Source organism: Osmia bicornis, chromosome 10 (genome assembly GCF_907164935.1).
Source record: "Osmia bicornis bicornis chromosome 10, iOsmBic2.1, whole genome shotgun sequence".
Classification (NCBI taxonomy): domain Eukaryota; kingdom Metazoa; phylum Arthropoda; class Insecta; order Hymenoptera; family Megachilidae; genus Osmia; species Osmia bicornis.
Genome location: NC_060225.1, coordinates 2,286,202 through 2,312,678, shown reverse-complemented (window position 1 = coordinate 2,312,678; position 26,477 = coordinate 2,286,202). Strand labels below are relative to the sequence as shown.

The 26,477-nt window shown below is 29.6% G+C and overlaps 1 protein-coding gene across 6 annotated transcripts in view; it reads left to right on the top strand.

Annotated features, from left to right (window-relative positions):
• LOC114880614 (trafficking kinesin-binding protein milt) overlaps positions 1-20,904 on the top strand; it is a 57,490-nt gene extending 36,586 nt beyond the window's left edge. For 5 of the 6 annotated variants that reach the window (XM_029196821.2, XM_029196823.2, XM_046287426.1 and 2 more), the window contains 9 exons: positions 13,015-13,091; positions 15,301-15,676; positions 16,287-16,522; positions 16,730-16,920; positions 17,433-17,672; positions 17,812-18,149; positions 18,276-18,623; positions 18,722-18,924; positions 19,808-20,904. In XM_029196821.2, the coding sequence (XP_029052654.2) occupies positions 13,015-13,091; positions 15,301-15,676; positions 16,287-16,522; positions 16,730-16,920; positions 17,433-17,672; positions 17,812-18,149; positions 18,276-18,623; positions 18,722-18,924; positions 19,808-20,296 (2,498 nt within the window). In that variant the 3' untranslated portion in view covers positions 20,297-20,904. Of the gene's footprint in view, positions 1-4,489; positions 4,798-13,014; positions 13,092-15,300; positions 15,677-16,286; positions 16,523-16,729; positions 16,921-17,432; positions 17,673-17,811; positions 18,150-18,275; positions 18,624-18,721; positions 18,925-19,807 lie in introns of those variants that run through there. The other variant, XM_029196825.2, reaches the window with a different exon arrangement.
• The last annotated feature ends 5,573 nt before the right edge of the window (positions 20,905-26,477 follow it).

Sequence of the window (26,477 nt, the reverse complement as noted above, 5' to 3'; positions counted from 1 at the left end):
AATATTAGAAGATTATTTAGAGGTTAACTCTCCGATGCATTATGTAACTTCTCAGATTACTGTAACAGATAGACGGGCCCAAAATTACTGTCGTTTTCTGTCATTATCTATAACAACATCGTTACTACATCATTTCATGATTTTTTAAAACAAATCATTTACAATGTATACATATATTTTTTTTTTACATCCATGCTTCTCTAAAGTTCCTGTTATGTTCATAGAAACTGGCACTAATTATATAAAAATTATTACTGGGTGTATTTTTATAAAAATTAATAAAAAATTCTATCATGTTGAAAATCAAAACAAGAAATCTTATTTTAATAAAATTCAAAGTAAACAAATGATATAGTTGAGTCATATAGACCTGAAACATAATAAGAGGGTTAAATCAGTTATTGATTTTTCAAATATATACTGTTATGTGTCTTTCGTCACGTAGTTATTTTTTGTCGCAAGAAGATTCCATTTAGCCAAGATTAATCAAGCCCAATTTTCCTGAATTGAACTTTCTGTCACGATATCAACGGCATTGAAATGGAACGCGTGCAATAACTTTAGTCGGATATGGATGTAAAGAAATGTCAATATATAAGCGAAACGTTAAAGTTAGTCATACAAGTGGATAAGTACCGCCGCGTAGTTACATCTTTGTTCCTATAAATAAAAGATGAGAGTGTCGCGGACCCTGTTTATCACTCCAGTGCATGTTCTTATGCAAGCTCGAACTGGTGGAAAAATCAATAATCACCTGCGACGGTTTCTACCTAAGGCATTACGTCAAAAGGTGTTTGCGGTTTTAGTTTCGACTGTTGTATTGAAAATTAACGAGAAGAAGCCTAAATACGGTTATCGTATCGGTCGAAACATTGCAAGGTTAGAATTCCCTAGGTTAAAAACTGTCCCAAGATACTTTTCTTTGTAAAACTGGTGCGAACTGCAGTTAATTTGATTTTGTATAAAAAAATAATTGTATTTAATGATTATAGGCAAACTAATTAGATATTGCTTATTTAAATTTTATACAATTATAAAAGATTTCAAAATTAATAATAATTTTGGAAAGTAATAGTGCACAGCTCTAAAAAATAAGAAAGTGATTTACATGCATTCAGTTTTTTAAACGTATAGATAATTATGGAAGTGTGAATTAAGTATGTACCTAAGTATACCTCAGAATACCTAACGATAAGTATACGCGGTAAAATGATAGCTTTCAAAGCCAAGGTCACGAGTTCGAATCCAACCGCATACTGTTTTCACTGTCTTATTTCTACAATACAATAACACTTTTAAATAGTAGTGATTTTTCATAGGTGTATATTATGTACTAGTACATTTTATATATTCTCTTTGTCCAAGTATATTTTGTAATACATATAACTCCAGGGCCTTCGTATCATATTAAAAACAAATATAGGTATTATATTTCTAAATTGTCATTGAAAAATTTAAATAACGTCCTAAATAAATTTCTTGACTTTTTAAAAATTAAGCCCAATTTCATTTTATTAGTCAGAAGATTAATATTATTCGAAATGTGTAAATCCTGAGGGTATACAAAAATAACTTTTATACGTATAGTGCTTTGAAGAATTTTAGATCTGTTTAAACTTCATTAAAAATTATGCAAAATACTACAAATATTATTTATGAACCTCAGAAGATATATTACCTTACAAGTCGGAGTGTGTTTTCCTTTTACCATCATAAAAAACTATTTTAAAACATCATTCTGGGAATCAGGTTTTAAAAGGATTCGTTCTTTTTTTACATTTTTCAAAAGCTCGAACTATCTAGGTACATGTACATATGAACAGCAAAATTCAAAGCATTTTGGTTTTTCAGTCTTTTGTAGTAAGTGGTATTGAAGTATCGCAATGTACAAGGATGAACTTTAAACACGTTTTCCTCGAAACCAGTTTTTTTTTTTTTTTCCAGTTAACGGAAATGAAACGCAAAAAATGTACCAACCACTCTGAAATTTTAACACATCTTATGTATCACTGATTCATCGTAAAACTAAAAACGTGTGTACTTCAATTTTGAATACGCGATATCTTATTAAATTTTGATTTACGTGGTTCATTGGTGTACTCACACTAATTATGAATCTATCAAATCTTGTTTCAATATTTTATTTTATTTTATTTATGTTATTACTAATCTTGTCAGCAAGATATCTCTTTTCCAAGATACTTATCATTTTTATCTCCAGATATAATACTAATCCTTTGTTGCAGATCGTAATGATAAGAAAATAGCAATAAACTCTTTTTTTTAGCCCTTGAACAGCGAAGCCTGGATCAATTGAAAGCTAAACTTATAAAATAGATACAAAGATATTAACCTAAAGTTAAGTGTATAATTTGTAAACGAGAGAGTTTCATATATTGGAAGAATAATTTTAATTAAAATTGGGGCTCTCTCCAGGGTCCGCCGTCCGAGGGTTAACAGTGTTTCAGAAAAAAAATTTCATAATATTTTATTCGAAGTAATATATTTGTAACAAAATGCAATGAAGAGCTGAAAAAATAATAAAAATCTAATTGGAAAATTATATTGTATACTGTATAAATAGCTTAATATTTTTATTATTATTTATTTGTACTGTAAACTAAATCTTTGGTATTGTGTAGACTATAGTTATAAATATAAATAGGTTAATATATGAAAAAAAAAATTTTCCTAAAAAGAGTCCTGGACATCATCAAATTTTTTGTTATAACAAAGGTATCTTTCTTCGAATTTGGTTTAAAAAGTACTCTTAATAAGAAAACAAATTAATTAAAAATAACCAAGTATTGGTTCTTGTGATTTTTATAATTTTAATAGAGTGTAATAAGCAAAAGGCAGTGATTTTAGTATGGACCTTTAAAAATTATTTTTATTTTCACATCATCATATTTAACATCTTGAGCAGCGCAAATTTTAAATTGAACGTAAATAGGTGTTTTGTTTCTCTTGATAAACACTCGAGAAATTGCGTATTAACCCTGTACTAATTATAATTGCTCTGATTAAAATTGGCATTTTGTGGCTGTATTAATAAGGAAAGTGCACGACCTTCGGAACACCTATTTTGTCCAAACTTTGCATAATAATTATAGGGACGCAAAAAGTAATAACTACGCAAAATTATAGTGCGGACTTTTGAGAAAATAAAAGAGATGTTTGCATTTAACATTTTTGTTATGTTTACTTAACTGTGTGAATTGAACGAATTAATCCATTATAATCTGTTGAAAAATTTACTTCTAGAAAATTGAGGTTTATCGGTTCAAAACTTAATTCCCATTAAAACTAATTAAAAAGCAAGTAGATAGTTTTACATCCCAATAATAAGAGATAAATAAAAAAAAGATGTTAATAGAAACAAATAAATACAATTTAATTTAATAGACAATTTTTTAATATAATTTTTCTTGTTAGAATTTGAAAATATTTACTTTTTTAATCAAGTGTAATAAAAGTTAAGAGAAGATTCAAAAACTAAAAATAAAAATAGGACATGCATACGTGAGTGAATTTTAAAACAAGTTATTTACTTATACTTAAATAAAATCTAAAAATGAGTTATTCTAAAGAGATTTGATAAGATAGATGAAAAAGGTAATAAGTGCATAGACTATATCAAATTAAAAAAAAACTTCATTATTAACTGCAACTTATTAACAATTTTAGCAATTGCAAGCTTCATATAATCTACGACCTCCGTAATTTTTATTTACTTTTTATATGTAAAGAGAGTCTATTGATAGGATTGTATCTCAGAGGTTTCGTTAACTTACTACATAATATTACTATTGGAGATTACTATTACTAGAATCTTTTGGGGAGTGGGTCAAGTCCTTTAGAATTGTAATTAAAAAATTCTAGAAATTTAAATTCTGAAATTTTGTAATTTTGTAATTCTGGAATTTCAAAATCTTATAGAATGGTAGGACCAACCTGGCTCCTACCTAGATACATCACTGCTAATTTCTAAATTGCAGTTGGTAACTGCTGCATTAGATACAAAGGAAATAAACAATAATAGAACAATACTGAGAAGTAATACCAACCGTTAAGATATTAACATTCTTCAAAGCACTACTCTACTTCAACCCTTTCGCTGCGAACATAAATCAAATAATTTTGTTCAAAACATTTTATTTACAGTAAGAAATATTCTAACATAGCTATTTTTCTTTCTAATAGCCGTAATAAAATTTTGAAATATAAACACTTTGTATTGGACGAACATAGTCATCCATAATTGCGAAAGGGTTAAGGGTTATAAAAATGACCCGAGTTTACCAAACAATTTTGAAAAATATTATTAGTATCGATTATGGTACCAAATTGTTATTATAGAATCAAAAACGAAGAGGAAAGTAACATAGCATGAAATTGGTTTAAATTATCCGAAAAAAGAAGGTCCTGGAAAGAAATAGCAATCATTCAATAAATACAGCTAACGTGTCAGCTGTTTCTCCCAATCCTCCCTGGGTTCCCGGCCGATCCTGGCGGAGGAAGAAAAAACCATTTCGAACAATACGCTCCTGGAATCGGAAGAATCTTCCGACCAGGAGCAACAGGATCCCCAAGAAGATGATCCTTATGAGTACGACGAAGACATCAAACCTTCGAATGAGGTTTCACCGGAAAACGAAGGATTTCTTGGAGGAAATTGTCCAAGTTCCTCTAGAATACCAGCACGCTGTTGGGGGTGTACCGGTTGCACCGGATTACAGACACCGATATTCCTGTTGGCAACTTCACCGACGGAACCGGCATGCACCTGCGTTTCCTGTCAGTAATTTTCTAATTGTCAGGACCAACTGAGATGGCTTGAGCTTATTTTCTTTTATTTAAATTTTTCTTAGTTTTCTTATCTTCGCAGTTTTTGTGAAATTTTCTATTTTCCATGAATAATGTAACTGATTAATATGCTACTCAAAATAATTGGAAAATTGTGTTTTTAATTCTTGGAAAACGGAATTCTGGGTTATAGTTATTTTAATCAATAATTAAAACATCATTAATGGACGGGCTGGATAGTTGGATTGTATAGAAAATTTGAAATATATTTTTCACATTTAAATATTTTATTGTTTGTTAGAGATTTAGAAGTAAACTTTCTATATTTTGCTTATTTTATTTCTGTAGTTGGGTCAAAATGACCCTTGAGTAGCCGTACGAGGATTGATATGAAATTTCAGTCCAGATTTCAGTCTTTAACCTCAGACGGCGGACCATAGAGAGAGCCTATGTTTTAATTTAGTTTTGTATTTCATATTTTCATTTTTCAAATTTTACACTATTCCTCTAACAATTATTTTTCCAATATATGAAATCCTTTTATTTAAGAATTATTTTTTAAATACATTAAATACAATAAATCATAATATTAACTGCCAATATATCATTATCATCACAATAATGGGTTTGAAATTTGAAAAAATAGTAATGAAATATTTTTTAATAAATTGTTAGTGTTTTTCTCAGATTTTGCAAATAATATTTAGGACTCAAATTTAATTAGTAGAATAAGCAATTTAGAAAAAAAAAATTCGTAATGCAACACGATCTTTGCATTCAATATGTTAGGTGTAAATGAAAAATATAAATACTAGTGTTAAACACGTGATATTTTTTTATTGTTTATAATATTTCATGTAAGGTAAATAACTTCAGAAGAGACGATAGATATGTATTTAGAATGTTATCTTTATAATTATCTTCAAGCATATAATTGTTACATACGCAAACGTGAGGAAAAAATGACATTATGCTTCTATTACTATAATAGATTTACATATTTCTTAACTATTTTTATCATATTTATTAGTGCTTTAATGTCATATTTCTGTTTTGATACAGAAAATAAAATGAGTGTTTTGTAAATTCAAAAAATGTTCGAATTCAGTTTTCTTAGAAATAAAACTCTCATTATATTGCCATGGGAGCCTTGTGACCTCCAAATGGATTTTTGAACACACTCTATTTTAGCCTACAAGGATGATACACTTTTATCTTTTCATCCTTTTTCAAATAAGAGCTCTAAAACTTGAAAAATTTTCCGTTCCTACTATCTAGTCCGTGGCAATATAACGAGAGACTAAACAAACTTTATTCTATATTTTCAACTTACTTTTTATTATTAGATCACCCTGTAATTCATAGACGCAAAAACGGAAATTTATTGCAATTTAAAATTATTCTACTAAAGCCTCAATAGAAAAAAAGTTGATAGTGTTGAATGCACCTAATGTTACATACATTAAAATATCAATGATATATTTATAACGTACATATTTGCTTGAGCCCGCATGTATATGTTAAAATAGCACTTAACGCTGCGTGGGTCTCATATGGTCTACACTGAACTTTTCATTCAGTTCACTTAATGTCTCCGTAACATTATCATAAAATATCTGGTGAAATCAGATATGCCTGCTTACTTAAATATTATCCACAATGCGGTTCTCTTAACACGAGGCGCCTGTCTTGTTTTCAAAATACTTTTCATATCAAGCTTCATTAATCAAAATTGTGTTGTTTAATGATAACGAATTTGATAAATAATTAAAAGATTCAATAACAGTTAATATTCAGCAGTGATTTTTCTTCCGACGGGAAAATGGCGATATAGAAGAAACAGAAATTCTCAAAATCTTAATTTTGATGATATTAATATTAAAAGTAATTTAGAAACAAAATAATGTAATTGTTAATTATTAAACATTATAAAATGTAGTATATAACTGAGAAATATGAAATATCGATTCAAATTTTCCCGCGTAAACGTTTGCAACGTTTCCCTTCTTCACATTGTCATTTTCCCCGGGGTAACTATGGGAAGGGCGAGAACCCAGGAAATCACCACCTTTCTTGGAGAAGCCTGAATTGATCGCGAATGTAGAGGACATAATACTTTTCTTGGTGGTACTAGAATTCTTGAATTTTGGTTTCGATAGTTCGCATTTATGAGAAGGTTGAGAATCACCGCTTTATAACACCAACAATATTAAAAAAATAAAATAAAAGAAACTTATAATTAATTTGTTCTTATCGCTGTATTTATTAGTTTTTTTTTTTTAATATACATATTAACTGTCATACCATTCATATTTGGGTGATACTTGATTTTCCAAAGGAAATCATTACTCATTACATTAGGAATTCTTTTACTTATCTAATTAAAAATATTAGGTATTTGAAATGGTGTGAAAAATATTGGGTGTATAAAATGATTCGGTGCTTTCAGTATTACAGCTTGTTATTTCTATTTTAAATTTGAATATTTTCCCACGTTTCTGTGTATCTAAAAATGGCGGGAGAATATAATAACAATAAAAATTACTTCAGTAACTGAAATCACTGTAACTTTATAAAAATAAATCTTTAATTAAAAAAAAAAAGCACAGAATTAATTTGTACGCTTGAAATTAGATATAATTTTTTATAAATAAATATACTACTTAAAAAACTTTTCAGTGCTGTTTGTGTGTAACAGTCAATGTGTTAATGAAAATTTATTTCAGAAATAATATTGATACAATCGTTATCGTTATCAGTAATTTTGCACCGTTATTGACAGCATTTTAAATCAATAAAGCGGATGGAAAAATATTCAAATCTAAAACGCGATTGAAAAACATAAAAACTGATAATATTCATATACATACTCCAATAATTTTCAGTAGCATATTACAATTGATTTCAACGGAAAAAATTGAATTGAACCTGTTCGTGTAGTTATCGCGAAACTGCACGTGGTCTCAGTCTGTTCTAAGGAATTTTCGTGACTCATTTGCGTGCTGTATCCATGGTTCATTTTTTTCCTATTTGTTTCTCTGTTTTTCGCTCTTGACCTTGTCCGTTTATATCCCTCGGTGAAAGGGTGGAAGAGCAATGTCATTTAGTGAAAGTTTACGATGCCGAAGATTTCAAAGGCCCTTCTCAGTTTTAGATTCGTCTCAAGGTTTTCGTCGTCTTAGGAATCTTTATCGTTAGGAATTTCACTGTTAGGAATCTTTATTCAAAACATTCAAAGATGTACAGTTTTCACAAAATTTAACGTACATTTACGTAGAACGTGAAAATAAATTCAAAATTTATACCTATTTGTAGATAAATAAATATTTGCGAAAATAGATTTGTAAACAGTAACATAATGTACAGAATGTTCGTTAAGACTGGATACAGTTTTTAATCATTTACAACAATTATTTAATGTTTGATGCAATTTAATTTTCTTTTAATATAATCAGTGGAACATATTTGTTAAATTTTAGAAGAAAATATGTACTTACTTTTTCGTTTCTTTTAAAAACGTTTTAATCATTTGTTTTAGTTAACATAAATATTTCCTAGCTTTAGTCGCGTGTATTAAATTAGATCAAATTATTAAAAATTATTATTTTATGAAAAAGGGTGAAAAGAAGAATAATTGAATTTTAAATTTTCTTCAAAAATTCAGCACAAGTGTTTCATTATTACGTAATATTAAATAATTATATAAACTAATCAAGATTAATTTTTAAAGCAGATATTTGTAACAGGGTAATAAAAAAGAATTATTAATTACAATTGATTTGTTTTGAATGGACAACATGTAATGATAATGAATATTTTGAAAATACATTTTATTTCTAGTACATCCAAAGTCATTTCAAATTTTTGTTCATTATGCCGTGTAGAACAAGTACAGTACATGCCACTTTGGTATACACAGTCCCAAGTTTATCTACATAGTGGAAGTAGTAATTGGCTTTCCAACTCAGTTTACTTTTGAACAATGCAAACAAAGCCTGTAGTGTACTTGAAAATGATTGTCATTTGAGTACGTTGTTGCATATTAATGCAGCAAGCACTAAGTGGATATGATATATCTCTATATATTCAATACCTTTATTTATTAAATTTTGTTATTAAAATTATTTAATTTGAATTCACTTTACTGTGAAAATTCTTTAACTTTCCAAGAAACTGTTTTGTAAATACAATATTTTGAAGAATTTTCAAATTTAATTTTTTCAAAAATAACCACATACAACTACATTGTTTTATTTTTTCAAAAGGAATTACCCGCCTCCTAATTATAATTATTACAATTACTAAAATACTCTGTACATGTGAAGTTAATAGGCGACGTATTAATAATTTTTTTTTGTTTAATTATATCATTGAAAACGAATTGTATATCATGTATAGCATTAATCTGTACATTCTGTATATGATATATTATAAAAATACTAGAGGTGTGCCCTAGTACCTGTACCTAAGAATGTCGACTCCAGTTGGATCTAATCGGATCTACTTGCATCTAATCGGGTCAGGAATTTTCCTCGGGATCAGAACCGGTTCTTAAAACAAAATTTTAAGGATTTCACAATGTATTTGGGATCGAGATTTCACATTACTTTTAGGATTTCCGAAATAGGGATTTAAAGTATTTACTCATAATCAGATCACGTTTCAAGATACGTTTTGACGAATATGATTATTGAATGGAGATATTTATAAATACTTTGTAATACTGTTAACACTACTCCACTAAAGAAACAAAACAAAATTATTATCAAACAGTGTAGTTATTTTTTTTTATATATCAGTTAATAAAATAAAGTTCATGTTTCTTTACACAAAAAAAGTTACAATTTATTATAGTTATAAATTACAAATAAATTATTTATAATACATTTAATTTGATATCAATTACAACTCGCTATAGCTACCTAATACTTTGATTACCCACAAATGTAACAGAGGTCGCTAATAACCACGAGGTGTATGCGACCTTAAACAATTAAATTAAATTAAATTAAAATACCGGCTCATTTATTTTTATTATATATGTAAATAATTTATTACTTTTGGTCTCTCTGGTGTTGTCTCTCTATTAATCCTCGGACGGCGGATCACAATTTTAATTTAATTTTATGTTTCACATTATTTTCATTTTCTAAATTTTACACTGTTTTTTTTTAATTATTCTTCCAACATATGAAACATTTTCGTTTTAAAATTACACATTTAACTTTGGGTTACAAATATTCTTGTATTTGTTTTGTAAGTACGGAGCACAGATTAACCAGGCTCCTCTGTTCAAGGGTTAATTGTTTAATAAAACCGACGGATATCATGTGTATTATGTTATTATTTACAAATAGGTATTTTTATATACATTTTCCCAACAATTTAGTATGTTGTAAATGATCATGGATACTAGCTTATTATAATACAAATTAAGAATAACACTCTATAATTTTCCAGTATAATGTAAATAAATTCTTTGTGTAAAATTAACGGCATCTATCTTTCAAACTATTCTACTTTCTTTAATTATATGATGGAATTAAATATAATGTGAAGAATCCTTACCATACCCAATATATTAAGTATGTATTGTTTATTTTATATGTTGTTAACAAATACGAATTTTTCATTAAAATTTATAAAGTTAATTCTCAGGTATTTTGTTTGTGACTTAATATTTTATTAAACTATTAAGAAAGAAAAGGAGTTTTTAAACTCATTCATTAGGTACATACTTACTTTATGTGTGTTATTTATTTTTATATAAATGAACATTATTTAATTTTCAATTATTTTTAAGCATAATATATAATTATGACTTACGTTTAACATAACAATATTACTTTTAAAAACTTCTGATGACAAATTTCAATTCTAATCAATCAAATTTAATAATTTCCTTGTTATTTATTATTCATTTAATATTGATTTTTATCATTTAATTTGTATGTTCTTGAAACGCAAGCACTGCTAATTAATTATCACAATCAGATTAATGCATGCTTTCTCTTTATTTGAAGCACTATAATGCAGAAGACAAATTATTGCTTTGATTTTTGTTATAATTAGCGTAATACTTGCAAAATATTATTATAAAATAAGTTTGAAGGTGTTTTGTCATTTGTAAATATCTATTTCTTTATTAATTTTGCAAAATATCAAGCATATATTTTATAAAAAGTAATTATGTGTAAGTCATATAACATATTTATTTATAATACATTTTATATGAAACTTTTTAGTCTTTTATTTATGTATATGGTGTATGTTCTGATTTTCTGAAAGCTGTGAAACTACACTGTTTAATACACAACAAAATTTAGTAGATGAAAGTTATTGCTTTCCTGAACACAGCCTAATAAATGATTCATAAATGCATTCCTATGTTACAGCAATAAGATTGCTGTAAAATCTTTAGTATGTACACTTTTAAGAAAGCAAAACATTTCCTAATTAACCTAACCATATTATTAAGCAGTACTTTAAACACAAATTCTGAGGCCAATAAATAAATGATTTAGGTATATGTGATTCATATTTTTAATTTCTAAAAATGCTTAAAATACAATAATACATACATCACTTCAAAACACTTTTCAGATGATATATATTTAAATAAAATGTAAATATATATCAAAAACATGTAAGAGTCATCTAGGTAATAATAAATAATTATTGTAACGTTTACAAATCATTTATCATTTTTAATATATTTTGTATTAGATGTTATATTGTACAATCCATTTAATAACTCAATATTAATATACATATAATGATTAAATTAATTATTATAAGTATTATGTAACTGATAGCTAAATATTGATGTATTTAAAAACTAAATTTTTATTTAAGGAACAATTTCAAAGATTGAATGATATGATAATTCCTTTTATCAACATGCTAAAAAATATTTATTAAATAAAGGTATAGCTATAGACTTTTATGTGTAATTTATGTAATAAAGTAATATATCAATTTTTAAGTCTTTTTTTTTTGTTCTTTTTTCAATTTCATTTTTTAAGAAATTAAATTCCCAGGTTGTACTATATGAAATTTTATTCAAATATATTATGTTACCACTGTATTTGTTAAGTTGTAAAAATAGTCATCTGGAAATAAACTTATTAGTTTCTCATATTGAATGCAGTCATCTTCAACAGCCAAGATATTTAAAACATACGAACCAAAATATGCTAAAGTAAACGTTGTATAATACCAACCATTTCTCATTCATTTGCATCTTTAAATATACATATGCAATTAGGAATCTACTAATAGACTGAAAATAAAGGTCTAAATCAATGGATGTTAGTGTGCACAACATTTGTTACATATTAATACAATAATTTATGTTATATAGTATTAGTATTATTGATTTATTATAATAAACCTAATATTATTATCAGTTATTTAATATTTATTGATATTCATATTTTTTCTGATTCAATCAATAAATACATGATTTTATTTTATTTTGGAAGAAAATACAGATTTATATAATAAAAAATATTTTTCTATTTTGGAAATTTATTCTAAGAAGAGCTGTATAATATTGTAAATTTGCAACATCATGTAATACAAAATTTATAGTTATCTGCCAGTGTTTAAGAAATACAAAATTTTAGCACAGTTGATAAAAATTTTATAATTCTTTATAAAATTGTAGTTACAGAGATCATTATAATAACTGTGATATTAAAAGAAATAGTTGTAATTTCCAAAAGAGTATGTCTTAATAATGAAATGAAACCTGAAGAGGCGCAGAACTTTAAAAGAAAGAATAACTGAATTATTTTTCCCTAAAATTTAAAAAATTTTCCATTGATTGGATCAGAAGAAAAGTAATAACATCCATGTGATTATTTAAACAAAAACTGTTTGTATAAGACAAAGCTTGTAAGATAATATGTTAGGCAATCGTTATAAGCTAATAATAATTAATACAATTAATTCTAATTTATTAATACAAAGAATACTTATTTAATAATTAACATATATGTAATCATATTTAAATCTTTGAAGGACTATCTATTTTGTAGATTTGCTATTTGTGCTGCTTGTAAATTTGTCACTTTTCATTATTTATTGCTTCATTATTATGGAACACGAGCTCATCACTTATATATATTATTTGTTGCATTTTATTATTATAAAATCATAATTTCTTTTTGGAATTATTATGTACATGGTTGTTTTTTATTTCAGTTTTATGTAGCAGTCGGGTGAGCCAAATGACCAAGACCTATAATGACATAGAAGCAGTTACAAGGCTTCTAGAGGAGGTAAATGTGACTATTAATATATAATTAACTTTATAATACTTCTTTCATCCATCGTAAACCATATTATGCAGAATATGAATGACACTTGTACTTGCTAACCTTGTCATGTTATTGATTGAAAGTATAGGATCATATCATTCAGAATTATAAATTGCTCAAAATAATTGAGGATGTTTCTGAAAAAGAGCTTACTGCTATAAAGTACAGATATGCGATAGTTGGTTAAAAATGATTTACTAAAATGAGCCTATCCATCTATAGATCCCTTTCCCAGAAACATCCTCAATTGAAAGCATCAGTATTGCTTCAATGACTGGTTTTCTTATTGAAATACTTCTGTTTTTATTAGTATTTCAAACATTTTTACAAATAGTAATCTGTTATTATTATATGTACCTATTTAAGTAGTATTTATTAAATACTCAATTAAGTATTCAGTGTTCTTCAATACTCAATCTCAGAAAATGTAACTAAAATTAGCAAAGCATTTAAAATCTTCAATTGCTGTTACATTAATAAGAATAGTTTTTTGTTACTCTTTTTGCTATTTTTGTTATGTAAATACCAACTGGTGACTTGCACTGATTTGAGATCAAAGTCGAAACATGAAGATACTATGAAAAGATATTCGTAAGATATACTCGTAAGATATTAAATAAACATATCAAAGAAATCATTTCAAAGTTTCTTCTTTTCATCGAAATAAGGTCCCATGTGTTTTGATTGATATTGCTAACACGTTCCATGTTACATGGGTCAGCGATGTCTCGTGACATTTATCAAAGACACATTCTTAACCCTTTCACTACTGACGTCTCTACAGGAAAATGCTTCTAAATGTTTGTACACTGTTACTCAAAAGTTTGGAGCATATTGTGATTTTCAAAAATATCATGTTTTCCATCAATTACTGTTATCCCCTTTCAGCCCAAATTTTTCTTAATTGATAAACGACATTTTTTTTGTTAATTTTTATGTCTTAAAATATTAATTATGACAACATTAATATTAACAGTAATTAAAAAAATAATAATACAACTTTTAATTATTAAATGTTATAAAATTTAGTATATAACTGAAAAGTACGAATAACAATATTAATTCAAATTTTCCCGCATAAACATTTATATGCAAGTGGTGGTCCTCCAGAGACCTATTATAAAGTATAGGGCTCTTTTTCTACCGGTGAAAAGGATTAAATAAAAAGCTACTGTTATTTGTTTATATAATAATGAGTTCAAAACAATTTAGTAGGCCATAAACATTAAATTATAAAATCAAATTACAAAACATAAATATTTATATTAGTAATATTTAATTATTAAATATTTGGTTAAATTTTCTCTATTGGAATTACAAGATTTTTATTTATTATTAGGATGATTAATTGATTTTTTAAATTAAAGGAAAGGAATTTTTATATAACAATGTTTTAATTAATATTCATGTATTGCTCTATAGAATGAAGGTTCATATTATTAATATTTATTTATTAAATATCCGGTTAGATTTTCTCTAGAAAAATTAAAAGATTTCTATTTATTTCATGTTTAATCATTCGCTTTAAATTTCACACGACATAGAACGTGTTAACGACGTCAATGTATATTTTCACGGAAAATCCCACTTGCAAATTAATTACATTGCTGTATCTAAACGATCGATTAAATGTTGTTATTAGAAACTATTGTGATTACCAACCACATAATATTTCACAGTAACTGTATAGAATATTTAATAGGAAATCTAATGATTTTTATTTAGTTCCAATTTGAAATTTGAATAGTTAAATTACAATTGAGATTTGTATGAAATTGTATTATACATATGTATATGTATTACTATCAAATGTTGTACTCATGAATTTTATAATATATTATTTGACAAATACATATTATTCTATTGTTTTCCTTCAATTATTCAAGTACACGTAATTTGCGATGCTGCTCACGTCATTCAACGTGTTAATATAAAATGCAAGGAGTGTAATACAAATTAGTTCCAACTATAGAGTCAGTTACAAAGCGGAAGTAAGGCCCCCCCAAGGTATTGACCTCTAGTTGCATTAACAGCGCGGCAATTTCAAACTCTTTCAACATAAAGTTGGAGTAAAGAATGAAAACAAACAAGAAAATTGTCATTTTCTATAATAATTATTACTTTCACTTTAGTCTTTGTAATTAAACAATGCACCTATTTTAATTTTTAGAAAGAGAAGGACTTGGAGCTGACTGCACGTATCGGTAAAGAACTTTTATCGCACAACCAGAAACTTGAAACCACGGTCACCAGTTTAGAGTCCGAGTTAAAGGAAGCCAATGAAAGAATCACTCAACTCACGCATGAACTTTCAAAGAAGACAGAACTAATTCAAATACTTACCAATGATGCAGAAGAAACAAGCTCCGAAGCCAGCACGCCCACCGGAATACGTGGCATTAATTTGGACATGATGCAGAAAAAGATCAGTTCCCTCGAAGATGAAAACAAACAATTGAGAACTGAATTTGCTAGGCTGATGCAAGATGCTGATCATTCGGAGGAACAGGAAGCTAAACTTGTCAAAGATATCGCAGCTCAACTCGGTTAGTCTGTCTAAAACAAGTATAAACACTATACATATAGATCAAAAGAAGTGTTTATCATAACTTAAATTAATCATGTATTTCTAATAATATCAAGTCCAGTTTTCACTGACTTGCTTTTTGAAAGAATTAAATGTTTGTAGATACTTATTTTATTAAAAGAAAGAAGATGAAAATATAATTTTGTTAAGCACTATACAATATTCAAAACCAGAAATGATGAATCATTATAGCAGTATAATACATGTGATGTCCATTAGACTATGACATTATTTGTATTTATCATTCATTTATTATCTTTCTTCGTATATTATATAAAAATTTCAATTAGAAGGAAGGAAAATAAATAATAGATATTACACTAACATAATTCAAGAAAAGTAATTTAAGCTACTATTTTTTAAATATCATTATAAATGATAATGGATTAATATATTATTCTATTTTAAGTTCCAATTCAATAAACCTGGCTCTATTATTAAAAATTAAAAATGATGCATAAGAGTTGAATGTGAACTTTTATTATAAATCGAATCACAGTTTATGATTCTTTATATTAGCAAATTAGGTAATGTTTGTTATATAACTAAAATATATATTTTATTTACAGCAAGTGCAAACATGGAAGTAGATGGAATAGCAGATGAACTTGATAGGCAGAAAGAAGAGAATAGATTACAGCATGAACAGATTGTTAGTTTGACTGCAAAATTAGCTGAAGCTGAATTGAGACTGGCACAATTAATTGCTGAACATGATGAAATGGGAACTACTCTACTTATCACCAGAGATAATCAAAACACCCTTGCGAGTGAGCTGGCCGAATTCAAGGATCGATACGCAGAGGTGTGTCTTCAAGCTAATAGAAATTATTAGATTGCTTTTACTTCATTTCTTCTTCTCCTTGTGGCGTAGAATTTTTTTATAAACAGCAAATGATCAAAACTAAACAAATTATTAGTATGAATGTAGTAATTTTAATAATTTCATTCTCATTGGAATGATGAGCTTAACAGAGAGAAATAATCTTATTAAAATTATTTGTTTTATAAGGTGGTGAATTTATTAGCTGAAACCCAAGAACAACTTCGAAAACAACGAAAGAGAGGAATGCCAACAGTCAGAGGAGGATCTTTATTCCCTTCAATGGGTGCTGCTCCGCAACCAGATTCTATTGCTTCAGAGTTAGAGTCGTCTCTTTATTCCGAGCTCAGCTTAGATTCTGGAATCAGTACTGATAGGATGTACGTTTTTTCTTCATCTTTCATTTATATGAAAAGCAAGAAATATAATCATGATTTTATGTTTTATATTTTAAAAATCCTAATATGCGTTATGCTTTTTCTTCTTATCTTTATGATGACTAATATATGTAGTAGTTACTTAAGGTTTGCAAATAGCAACTGTGTACTTTATTTTTATAACTATTACTACATTGCACTTTTTGCCGCAGTACTGCGTCTTTTAAATTTATTATTGGTTGCTACTAGTATTATATTCTTTAATATCTTTGATTCAAATGATTCAAAATAGATTTTGATTTGCTTACGCATTTTCAGATTATAATACATAAAGATTAAAATAAATTGTAGGAAATTTATTTAATGAATTCTAAATGTTTTACAAATTTTGTCATTCTTAATGTTTATAATTTGACATTATCACTATTTAGATTTGCAATAGTACACTTGCTTTTATAAGAAACATATTCTCTGTTCTGTATTTTATTTTAATCAACCTTTTTTACATGCCGTAGACCAACTTACAAGAAGGTTTTCGAAACGGTCAGGAGCGCTTCAAGAAATTCTTATGCAGCTGATAACAACCAGTTCCCAAGAATAGGTTCTATGACTACGTCAACGTTGTCAAGTGGCTCTACCGGGCCACGGATGAGTTGTGGACAAATTCGACCTCTGGGTTCTATGTATCCTAGTTTAGACTCCACTGGACAAAGTGATTCAGAAGGCTCCCTTATCACAGATTCTGAGGAATATCCGTAAGTTTTATATTTTTATTATTATTATTATCATAAGTAAAATATGAATTTTTGATATTTCAATCCTTCATAAGTATTTCTCTTTTAACTCCTAAAGTATTAAATTATAAACTAAATCTTCTTTTTTGGAAACTTGTAGTGGTCCACAAAAAACTGGAGTACCTGGGGCTCCAGGAGCGGCGGACCTGGAGGCAGCTCTTCGTAGATTGACACCTGCAGAAGTTCTCACAAGGCGTGCTTGTCTTAGCACCGGTACAGGATACAGTTACGATTATGATGCTGGAGCTCATTCACCCTCGACTTTCGTACCGCTAGGTTGCAGAACTCCTGATAGTATTATGTCCACGGGAAGCAGTGGAAACTTAAGTGGTTACAGTGGAAATTCTTGGAGAATTCCTGAGAAATTGCAAATAGTTAAACCTATTGAAGGCTCGCAGACGTTACATCATTGGTCTCAATTGGCCACGCCAACTTTAGGTAATTTTATATTAAGATATTTTACAGAATTTTGTTAAATATTCAAGAAATGTCAGTTTAGTGATATTTCTTTTATTATTAATTCTATTATTTTTTTATTTAAAATATTACTGTTGTATTTTTAAGGTGGCCTTTTGGAAGAACGTCCAGGAGTGAAAACACGTGGAGGACGCGGCTTGGAAGACTTAGGCCTTGTCACTTTCACTTTAAGCGACCTTGAAGAAGATGAAGAATACACAAACCCTGGAAAACTGTTTCAAGATACCGGTTCCATATATACATTTACTAATAGTACTGTACTTCATCCCGATGATCACACCAGTGTAACTCCAAGTATTGTAGGAAGTAGAGTTGCAACTGCACCGAGTAGTGCTTTAAATTCTGGAATGAGTACTCCACGAACTTTAAGTAGGAGGAACTCAACTTCGACATTTTCAACGACCCTTGGACTTGCGAAAATGTTAAACGAACGAGGTATTTATTGAATAAATTTATAAATACATGAATCATCATATATCATATTCATTTTTAAAATCAGTTACAATAATTAAACTTTTATGTTATTAAAATAGGCATAAAAGCAGTGACACCTTCTTCTGTGAGAACGCCAAGTGAAGAAAGAAATTTTACGCCTACTGCGACACCTTGCAATAGTCCTGATGCTAGTCCTCCAGAAAGCCGATCTAGTTCACCAATTCGAGACAGTGGACTTTCTTTGGGATTGTTATCCAGCGGAGCAGAATTATTGAAGAGGACATTTGGTGCAGAGCCAGAGGTATGCAAAGATATTTTTATAATATATGCCATAGTTAGAGAAGTGGACACTCTTTGTTGTCACAAAATCGATTTTTAAACAATTTTTTTATTGGATAATAGATAATATCTGAAGGCAGAATCTATAATTAAAGCAATTTTTCGGGTGCTATGAATGGGCTGAAAATGCTCGCAAAGATTTTAGAAAAATGCTTCCTCTGTAAAATCACGTTTTTCGGCGTTCATGTTTCTTTTTCTCTTTCTCTGTAACCATTCGACCGATCGAGTTGAAATTTTGTATGTCTTTAGTACTAAGGGTAACACATATTTTAGCCAAAGATTTTTTTGAAATTCTATCTAAAGCTAGATTGGCAGCATCTTCTAGGTTGAAGGTAAGAGTACCAAAAAGTCCATAATTTGATAAGCTCATATAATTTTTTCTATTCAGTATTTCAACATTCTCTTTAGCTAAAGCACATATATAGTATGATACTGGATGCTCTAAAAATTTGAAGTTGATAGCTGCTGTAGATTCTGAGAAAAAGGAATATGAAATTGGCTTATTTTCCATATACCACAGAAAATGCCCTTCCCTTTAAGCAATACGTTGATTTTATATAAACACATCTGTTATAAAATCTTTTATTTAATTAATAATTATATATGAATTTTAAATTGGACAAGATCTGAAATAGAAACTATAAAAAAATGTTATAAAACAAGAAGTAAATATATCAACGCTAATCAGTACATGTACACTATTTATTCAATTTATTAAATTTAAAAATAAGAATTTAGATTTTCAAAATTAAACACTATTTGCTAACTTCAAATGTATGCTTTATATGTGAATGTATGTTTCTCCATAAATGTTAGTTTATTTTAATACAAATTATATCTTTCAGCACGTACAAAGGAAGCGAACGGTGATCTCCAGGTCCGATAAAAAAGCACTTACCAGTATCCGTTTAGTAGAAAAGCTTGAGAGAATTGGTATTGATACGATAATGGCTACAACAGTTGGTTCCTCCATCTCTCCATTAGCACTTCAAGGTTCTCTGTATACCAGGCGTACCATGGAAAGTCCTATGGCTCAATTAACCTTCCTGAAAAACTCTATGTCCTCGAGTGGAAGTCAAGAGAAACTTTCACCTTCTTCCACTTCAAGTGATTCGTCGTCAATGAAACGAAAATTGATTGGAAAGAAACAAGACGAGTCTATACCAAACAGAGAATCAAACCGACAAAGGAGAACTGGTGCTAGGGCCACAAGACCTGATCTCGGACAGGTTACACCCGCAGTTCCTGTCACAGTTACAAAAGAATCTCCTGCGCAATCAGCTTTGGGAACTATTAGCTCGTTTCTATTTGGACGAAAGGGTGGATTACTTTGAAAGCATTGTTTATTGTGCGTTAAGTAATTTATGAGAACTTCGGATAAAGTTTTAATTGAAGGTAATGGAAGATTGTCGGAGCGGTGGTAAAATGGACAATTTCATATTTTTTGTTCAATTTGCTTAACGAATAATTATTTAACGAATATTATAAATGAATTTCTTTTGTAATTTTTCAATTTTATACATAAATTTTAACCTATAAATATAAGGTGAAAGGAAAATAGATTACATTTTCAAGTATAATCAAAAATGTAAACCAAAATGCATTAAAAAACAGTAAGTCATTTATTATCTTCATATTATGATTCTAATCATAATTTAGTCGAATTACAATATTTATTAAATTGTAAGCAGATCAAATACGCAGCTCTTTTATGATACCTTTATTTAGGTATACTGCGGGTGTTCATTACAGGGATATAATATTGCATATAAAATTTCAATCATTTAATGTTATTCTTCCAATAAGTTACATCATCCTCGGCCTAATTGATAATATTAACTCCTTTGCCATCTTTACATACAAATAGTATCAGTATAAATGATCAGTACTATTTCATAATAGTAAACATTCCTTTAATATTGTTAACTGTTTCTTTTCCTTTTATTTTCTTTTTAAAGTTCAGTGTATTTTTCTATACATATACCAGATAATGTTTCAAATACTACTTTTATTATAAAGTATAAACTTATAAATGCATATTTTTTAAATCTGTGCTACTTACATATGAAAAATATTATTTGTAGTAAGAAAATCGACCTAGTTTATTCCAAAGCATACAGTATTATATTTACTTATATAACTTGATAGTTATAATTTTTTAAACGTTTATTTTTTCAACGCTCCGACGATCTACAGTTATAGAAAACGTGAACAACATGTTTGTTAATTTTAATTTTACACGACAGCTATTTCACTGTGGATACCTTTTTTTTTGGTAATTGTTTGTTGCAAGTATATTTGAAAAAAAAAACAGAAAAAATATCCTTTAGAATGATTTAGTTGAACAATGAATTTGTAAATGGTTATTTTTAGTATTCATGGTTAAATGAAAGTCAATCTAGGTGCGTGATAATAAATAATTTCAAGTTATTAGTTTATACATACGTAAAAATCAAATGGGAATAGGAAAGTGTACCATATAAATTAATTTGTATTGTGTAGAAAATAACATAATGTTGTAATTCATACTTAAAACTAGGTAGAATGTTTCAGCCATGTGATTATGAAATGCTACATTTTATTTAATGCGATTTTTATAAATGATATTGGCATTTTTATTATTTTTTGATAATTAAGTTCTTTTTGTGAAAACATTTCATTCACTTGTTCTTTGGCATGCATTATATTTTATTACTTAACAAATTTAATTTCTGAAAGCCGCAAATATTAATAATTCATACATGGAACAAAATTAGTTAGCTTTAAACTTGTTTTATCATTTTGATACTTAGTTGGTTTTTAATTTGCGCGCCAAAATGCCCAAAAACGATGGTAGAAAAACTACAAAAAAAAAAGCAACGTTAATAATGCACGTAAAAATGACTACACATTTAGTCAACCGTGATAAAGGTCACTTCATAAAGAAGTGATAAAGATTGTGTAAGAACATATAATCAACTCAAAATAGTAAAGAAAAAAAGTTTAATAAAAATCGCAGTGAATTTTGTAAGTCGAAGCACAATTTTTAAGGACAGAAGTTTTAGGGTGCTTTCAATTGTGTTCTTTTCTTTTAATGAGTTTAAGAAATTCATCATTAATTGATCAATCATGTTGTAGAGTAATTAGTTAATTGTGGTACTATTGTTAGTCTTTTGCAAGAGACCTCACAGTTAGTACTGAAAATTAATTAATTATTCGTTAATTGATCAATGAGTGATTATTGATTGATCATTGATCGAAAAGGGATATTTTTATTTCCTGACTAGTTTTTAATCTGATAGACTGTTTGTAAATATTTAATAATGCCATAATAAACATTTGTTTTGATGTTTATATTTATATTATGTCGAGCAGGAATATTTCGATTAGAAACTTGAATATGAGTGATAAATTGTATTAACAATTGTATATTTTTTGTGAATTGATTGATCAATAATCAGTCGAACTATAATTGATCAATTATTATTTTTGTATATAGTAGTAGTCTAGGATTTCCCTTTTATTATTTTGTCTCTTTTTTTTTAATCGGTTGCGATTAAAAAAATTGATTGCAATGTATCGAGTGAGTTTGGTGATGAAATGCAATTTTATTAATAAATGGACCTCTGTCTTGTATCATAGAAAGGATTGTTTAGCAGGCGCAGTCTTGTACATAGACGAGTACAGGTTAATAAATAAATTAAATTTAAAAAAAATGTTGATATTTATTTTCCTTCCATTCTTGAATACTATTATTCCATTATATTAATATTTAAAGTAATTTAAAAAACAAATGCAATTTTTACAGCCCAGGGCATTGCTATTTTCCAAAGAAATCTTACCATGCTCGCTAGTGTGTTGAAGAATAGACACAGTAATAATAAATTTTAATAGTTATAATAATAATTTAATTAATAAAGAATTTTAGTAGAATGATATAAAATTCGACGTTGAATTTATATAGTGTTGATGGTCGTATGCAGTGGTAACAAACCGTGTTACGCGTTGTTTCGGAAACATTTTTATTACGATCCGATATTTTGGACGGATCTGCACAATAGTGTGTGGATCAGTGATGAATGTGTTTTTTCTATGTGGCGTCCGTCTTTGTTCGTTACAACCACCAGTGACTATAGATAGTAGAAGACTGGACATGCCTTTGTTACCGAAGGGTGGCCATTTCTGGGGCGAGCACGCCCCAGTATGAAGAGAGGTTTCCACAGTCGGTATAACAGTCGTGCCTGTTTTGGCAGTTCTTCTGTTACCATACCTCACTGGTACAACTACCTTATCGATTACGGTAAGGTGAAGAGACGCACGCACATATAGTATGACTGCAATGTTGCCATATCTGTTTCCATATGTATTGCAACTAGTATTCGCACTTCACACACAAGCATATATCTGCTTCCATCCGTGTGCGCTATCGCTTCGGTGCTTTCCACCGTCAATTCACGTATTCTGACGCGAGTCCCGAGCCGAGCAATGTGACGATGAATGCAGCAGTCACAACCAGAAGGTCGAGTTCGAATCCCACGGAGACAATTTTATTTTTAATTAGTGTGTAACCTCTTAAAAAAATGAAAGCTTGATAATTATTCATTTGTGAAGTATTTAAACAAAAGGAAGGAGAATTTTTCTTTGTTAATATGTAAATTTTATATTATATCCGTACGTCTTTAACAAAAGATATAAGAATACATACATATATACAAAAATTTCATTCTTTATCAAATAAGTGTTTTATGCAATCTTTAATATTTGTAAATGCAACAAACGAGCATAGAAATTAAGGAAATTAAAGTAAGTACATATTTTCGATAGTGTTAGTAGTCCTGAGGCAATGTATCAGAGTGCTAAGGCAGTTTAACGGTTTTGTACCAGGTTCAAACCCCTCTGTAGACATTCATTTTTTTACATTGATAATATTTTTATTCAATTTCTAGAACTGTCCGTAAATTATGTATAAGGAAAAAGTGATTCAGAACATATTAAAAAATTGTTGAAACCATTTGATGATAGTATATCAGATGATCACATTATAACATTTTTTTATATGACATGTACGGTGTTTCACTTTAATTCATTACTATGCCGTAATATTTCAGTATTGGCAAGTGAACACACTATAGCATATGCTCAATCGTAATACTTTATTAGGAGCCAGCAGTTGAATTCTCGTTTGCAGGATAACATTTTTTTCCAGGAATTAACTCGAACATAGCTCGACAAAGTAAGATATCTTGCGGCATACCTTTGACATGTATCTATCTTATTTTATCTCGTTGCGTGTATTCTCTTTCTTTGTCTACTGAGATATGGCAACGCTGAGCTGAAGGCTGTAAGCAAAGGGGTACAATCCTGGGTACCGAAGCAATCTTCTGTTACCGTCAACGCGTATTAGACTGTTCTAGTACGAAGTGTTTCACTTTTTTATATTAGGATAGAGCAGATGGCGCTCGTTCTCGAGGCACTGTAGGAATAAGTGATTCCTTAAGAGTTAGGATTCTTACTTTATCAATTGATGGAAAACAAGCTCACCACCGTTTTTCATATAGGATTTTATTAATTGTCAATTATTATAAATTTGTAACTACGCTGTACATTTAACTGGTCCTAATGCACTTGACACGGCTTCGATCGCTCAACAACGCATTTCAATTCTCAGATGAGAACACCCACGCACGGAATACAAAGTTTCTCAAACACAAAGCTACCGCTTCAAACGTCCCCACGAGAATGGAAAAACTTCCATCCGGAACGGGAAAACAACGCTTTTCCCGGAAGTAGATGTCGCGGTAAATTTATCGGAAGTGTACGCTTCGGCGAGACGGTCGACCATCAGCAGAGGTCGCCACAACTACCCCCTTTCGAGTCTCTCGACCCGTTAGGGAGAGCAGACGACACCCTCGAATAGGTCCAGACAATCATACTTGCCATGCTCTGGAGGGTTGGCAATAATGTCAGCGACGAAAGGTAACACAGTTGGATCCAGGTTGAGCACGACGTTTCGGAATTTAATGTCGTCCGATACGATTTTTGATAGAACAAAAGCAGCGTCAACCTGAGAGAACCATAAGAGCGGATTCTCTTTCCAAAAAGATGGCAGCTTGACTCTCGCCACAGCATTGACTTCTCCTGCTGCTGTTGTTGCAATTGATTCCGTCTTTTCCATCCTGGACGGGCCGGCGATTGGATGATCGCTACCGGAAGCTGTGTGGTCCGAGACCCTGGTTGGCGAACGCGCGAACGGCATCCGGTCAAAGTTAAGGTTGAAATGTCGGTCAGTCTACTGCACCGACCGTCGGGGTCACCAGTTGTGGGGTGATAGTAAGGTAGATCTCTAGTTCGGTATGATGCCCTCTGTCGGTAATGGCGTGCTCCTGTTTCCTTCACCTCACATCATATATAATATAGGTTTCGAATTATTCACGATTAACTCAGAACAGATAAACTTATTTAAACCAAACTATAAGAGTTTTAATAACACAAAAGTATAACAAACAATAATCACAAATTATAAATCAATCTACAAGATGAAGGTGTGCAAACGCGAAACACAAATAAACTTGGAACTTTACAATTGTAACACTTATGTTCAAGGTAACTCAAAATGCACTTTAAGAAAATCTCACGGGAGTAAATTCAACAAGGATTGCGATCCTGAAAATTTACACAGCTCGGATTAAAAACGTTGTGTTTCGATGCCGGCGGATGAAGAACAAAAACAATTCAGGACAACTGAATAAATGTTAATTAAACAATTTGAAAATGAGCGCAGGAAGCGGAAACGCGCAGGCGACGACGCGACGCCACAATTATGGAATACCGCTCGCCATCTAGTGGATGATTCTCAAAGTATACTCCAGCGGTGCAAAAGCGCATGCGCGCCTGCAGGCGGCGAGAGCGCATGCGCGATGGGGATTCACATATCATAAATCACTTTTTTAATAGCAAAATAACATTTTAATGAAAAATCGGTAGATTTTATTATTGCTAAACTTTCTGGGGAGCATGAAGATGATGTAGTTAAAAGTTTGTAGCGATTGGTTCAGTAGTTTTCGCGGTTAGCGGTTCCAAACTAAAAAGGGGCTGTCCTTTAGTTATCATTTAGTTATCCTCTCCTATTTTCAGGTATATTTTATTGCATCATATATAGATTTACATAAATTATTATAATGTATTTCATCGTGAAAAATATTTTCCTCGTCGAATCAGTTTTAAAGCAATTTAAATTTTTCCCGCGTTTTAGAACATGGTGGCGTTGAGATCTTGGATCGCGACCTTATACATACATTGCATCAATGGGAAAAGTGGGGGCCGTTAGCAGTCCATAGGTATACAGGGTGATCTTCTCATAATCGGACACAAAGGAACTGGCGACAATGCACCCCTTGACCGCACCATGAAGACACACAGAGCCGTCTCGGACCGGGTATGTCCCCGCTAGCACGTGACAGTGTGGACCTCTTTATGGTGCGGTCAAGGGGTTCATTGTCTCCAGTGTTCCTTTGTGTCCGGCTACGAGAGGATCAC